At 40.9% G+C, this 3957-nt stretch overlaps 1 protein-coding gene across 1 annotated transcript; it reads left to right on the top strand.

Moving 5' to 3' along the window:
* Nucleotides 1-949: 949 nt before the first annotated feature.
* On the top strand, nucleotides 950-3201 carry LOC112202290 (L-type lectin-domain containing receptor kinase IX.1). The gene has a single exon (XM_024343231.2). It carries the CDS (start codon nucleotides 1049-1051, stop codon nucleotides 3071-3073), a length of 2025 nt encoding a protein of 674 aa, XP_024198999.1. The 5' UTR covers nucleotides 950-1048; the 3' UTR covers nucleotides 3074-3201.
* Nucleotides 3202-3957: the final 756 nt, after the last annotated feature.

Genomic DNA, 3957 nt, shown 5'->3' with positions numbered 1-3957 from the left:
ATGTAAGGATCAGGGGGAGGTGTGGACTTCAGGGGGGGTTTAACACACACATGTCATCATCAAATGTAATAGGTGTGTTGTGCTCTTTTCTATCGACCAAGGTGCATTTTTCCCACAGGGTTTTTGTTGTTACTTGGCAAGGTTTTTAGTGAGGCAACAATTCATGCACCATTTCGTTTTTGACTTAGCACAAGGGGAAGTGTTAAAGGAAAACACGTTATGTGCATTCGTCAAAGTAACTGACGAATAAAGAATTAGGGAATGCACCTCAATCATCTATTATTGTCATTATTGTAGTTTCTATTACCATTGCAATCCTCACCTTATATAAAGGGATTATCTAATTAAATGAGTAGACGAATGTCCCCATTTTACTTTTACACATGGATAAATGTAGTATCAAAAAAAAAATTGAGGAAAGAAAAGGGGCCCAAAAAATAAAAGAAATAAAAAGTGAATGGCAAGAAAATGGAAGGACCTTACACCGACATTTGCGCTCAACAGAAGGAATTGAACAAAGTCTGCCCACAATTTTCACACAGGCATTCGACAGTTGGAACAGATAATGTGGAAATAATTGCCATGGCTTTCATATAAACTGAACAGAATAACATGAATCACATTTTTGAATCATGTCGGCAAGGACCGGTAATATAACCTAAGTTAGTCGTGGCCTCGTGACTCGTGACGACTTAGTCATCTCCAATTAATAAAGTTGGGTCCTAAAGTCCCTTAAAAGCAAAAAACAAAGAAGAAGAAGCTTCTGCTATGCGCGTATATAAAATATATGTGAGTGAGCCGTGGAGAGCCAATTAATAAAGTTGGGTCCTAAAGTCCCTTAAAAACAAGAAACAAAGAAGAAGAAGCTTTTGCTATGCGCGTATATACGTGGGTGAGCCGTGCATATATGTGGGTGAGTTAACAATTAATTCAATTTGAGGGTTGGCAACTTAGACTGAGAGTAGAACTTGCAACCGCTTGCCCGGTCCTCATTCTAGTTTTCTTTGTAGCAACTTCATAGTTGCTCTCGAAAGAACACAAATTGGAGATGGCTGTCAACACAACAGTACACCAGTTCTCACCAGAGCGGCTTCAGTTCCTTCTTCTTCTCTTGTTTGTTTTAACCTTCTCTGCAACCCCATTGACGTTCAACTTCTCCAGCTTTCCCGCCAACACCAGGACTCTATTTCTAGAGGGAGATGCTTCCATCGACGGCTCCCTCCGACTCACCAAAAGTGCTCTTGATGACGTAATGAACATGAGCACCGGTAGAGCCACCTTCGGTGAATCGTTCCTCCTCCGGCAGAATGAAAAACTAGCTGATTTCACTTCAAGTTTCACATTCTCCATTAGCTCCACCGACATCCACGGCGGTGACGGCTTGGTGTTCTTCATTGCTCCAAACGGCTCCTTATTACTCGACAAGGCATCAGAAGGAGGTTGCAATCTTGGCCTCCCTGTCAACACTAAGCGGCCAAAATTTACCACTAGGTACTCGTTTGTGGCAGTCGAGTTTGATATCTACCCTAATGGGCGTACTTCAGGCCAACCAACAATCGAAGATCCTGATTACGATCATGTGGGGATAGACATCAACTCTGTCAAGTCTTATCTTACCACGGAATGGAATGGTGGTATCATTGGAGGAAAACAAAATAATGCCACAATTAGCTACGACTCTAGCTCAAAAAATCTTAGTGTTGCCTTCACTACTTTTAAAAATGTAGATCGTTACAGCAGAGTACAGGTGATCAAAAAATTTTATTGCTTAATTGATCTGCTTCAATACTTGCCGGATAGGGTCATTGTTGGATTCTCTGCTTCCACGGGTACTGCAGTTGCTGTGCATAAGATCATTGCATGGAATTTTACCTCCACTCTTCTGGTGGATGATAATTCGACAAACAACAATCCTCTGGCTGGCAATAGTACGACGACGTCCGACAACAACGTAGGACTAGCAGTTGGATTGGGTGTTGGTGGATGTGTTACCTTGGTTGGTGCGTTGGCTTTGGTTCGGTTCATCTTCTGCACGCAGAAGAGGGGAACAGCTGGGGAAAGTACTGATGATGGTACTTTGGTACTTCATGATCCTATTCCTGATGAATTCGAAAAGGGGACAGGCCCCAGGAAGTTTTCCTACAATGAATTGGCCGATGCAACTAACAATTTTGCAGAAGGAGAAAAGCTTGGGCAAGGAGGATTTGGCGGAGTTTATAGAGGCTGCATCGATTTGAACTCATATGTTGCTGTTAAGAAGATATCCCCAGGGTCTAAACAAGGGTTGAAGGAGTATGTGGCAGAAGTAAATATCATCAGTCGGCTGAGGCATCGGAATCTAGTGCAACTAATTGGTTGGTGCCACGAAAAGGAACTCCTACTTGTCTACAAATACATGCCCAACGGAAGCTTAGATGCCCATCTGTTCAAAGAAGAAAGCTTGTTAACTTGGGAGGTAAGGTACAAAATTGCACATGGATTGGCCTCAGGATTGCTCTATCTACACCAAGAATGGGAACAGTGTGTGCTGCACAGGGATATCAAATCCAGCAATGTTATGTTGGACTCGAATTTCAACGCCAAACTTGGAGATTTTGGGTTAGCTCGACTTGTAGACCATGGAAAAAAGTCTCAAACTACGGTTGTAGCGGGAACAATGGGCTACATGGCTATGGAATATGTTACAACGGGAAAGGCTAGCAACGAAACAGATGTCTATAGTTTCGGAGTTGTTGCTTTGGAAATAGCTTGTGGGAGAAAACCCATTGATTCGAGTTATGAAGAGAAGCAAATCAATATGGTGGAGTGGGTTTGGGAGCTCTATGGAGATGGGAAAATTATCGAAGCAGCTGATCCGAAACTGCGTGGAGATTTTGATGTGAAACAAATGGAGTGCTTAATGATGGTTGGGTTGTGGTGCGCTCATCCGGATTACAATTTCAGGCCTTTGATACAAAAAGCAATTCAAGTGCTTAACTTCGAAGTTCCATTGCCCGATCTCCCACCAAAGATGCCAATGGCTTTTGGTCTTCCATCATCACTCTCAACGTTGTCCAATTGCAACACTACTTGAGGTCAAAGTGAGCCATCCATCAATACCTCATCTTCTACAACAAACTCTAATCCATCAGCAACATTATAGTAAGAAGAATTACTCTTACTTGTTGCTAAAAGGGGAGTAGATTTGATAATCTCTATCCTCGAGTTTTTCATGAATTTATGTTACATTTGTGTTTTGTTGTATTGTAAACCTTAATGTATGTAATGTACTATGTGTTGAAGGAAATTGACTTTTGTGTGCCTTGTCAAAATAGGATTAGTTCTATATATGGTTGTAACAGGAGAGAAGTTCTAGAATTCATAGTCCTATTCGGAATAGTTTTCCTTGTATCATTAGAACATGTATTTTGTAATCCCTATATATAGGGCTCCTAGTCTCAATAATGAAACACACAATTTTCTCTACAATCTAGAAGTTGAGTCTTCTACTACTTTCATCTTAGTTTCTCTAGTTGTACACTAATTGAGGTCTCTAGGCGGCTAGGTTACTACTTCATGGGAAGTTGGTAGCGAGGATTTTCTTTTTTGTGGTTAGGCTCAATAAGTGAGCGAATGTATTAACAGTGAGGGTCACCTGTCCTTTGTCTGGTAGCTTATACCATTCTGGCCATGGATAAATGAATGAAGTTATCTATTTTCTCAAAAAAAAAAATTCTCTCTGCAATCTCTCTTCACTACAACAAATTTGGGCATTAGTGACCAAATCCTAGTGACCAACTTGTAATTGGTCATTAATATAATAGAATTAGTGATCAACATCAGTCACTGGTCACTAAAACAGTTGGCGCAAAAATTTTCAGATTCCCGCCCAATCATTTGACCATTAGTGACCAAATGTATAATTAATAGTGACCAAGCTAGGTCTGGCCACTACATGTTTGATTACATTTGAACAAA

The sequence above is a fragment of the Rosa chinensis genome, chromosome 5 (assembly GCF_002994745.2).
Source record: "Rosa chinensis cultivar Old Blush chromosome 5, RchiOBHm-V2, whole genome shotgun sequence".
In the NCBI taxonomy this organism is placed as follows: Eukaryota; Viridiplantae; Streptophyta; class Magnoliopsida; order Rosales; family Rosaceae; genus Rosa; species Rosa chinensis.
The sequence above is the reverse complement of the archived record's forward strand: the minus strand, read 5'-3'. Positions and strand labels throughout refer to the sequence as shown.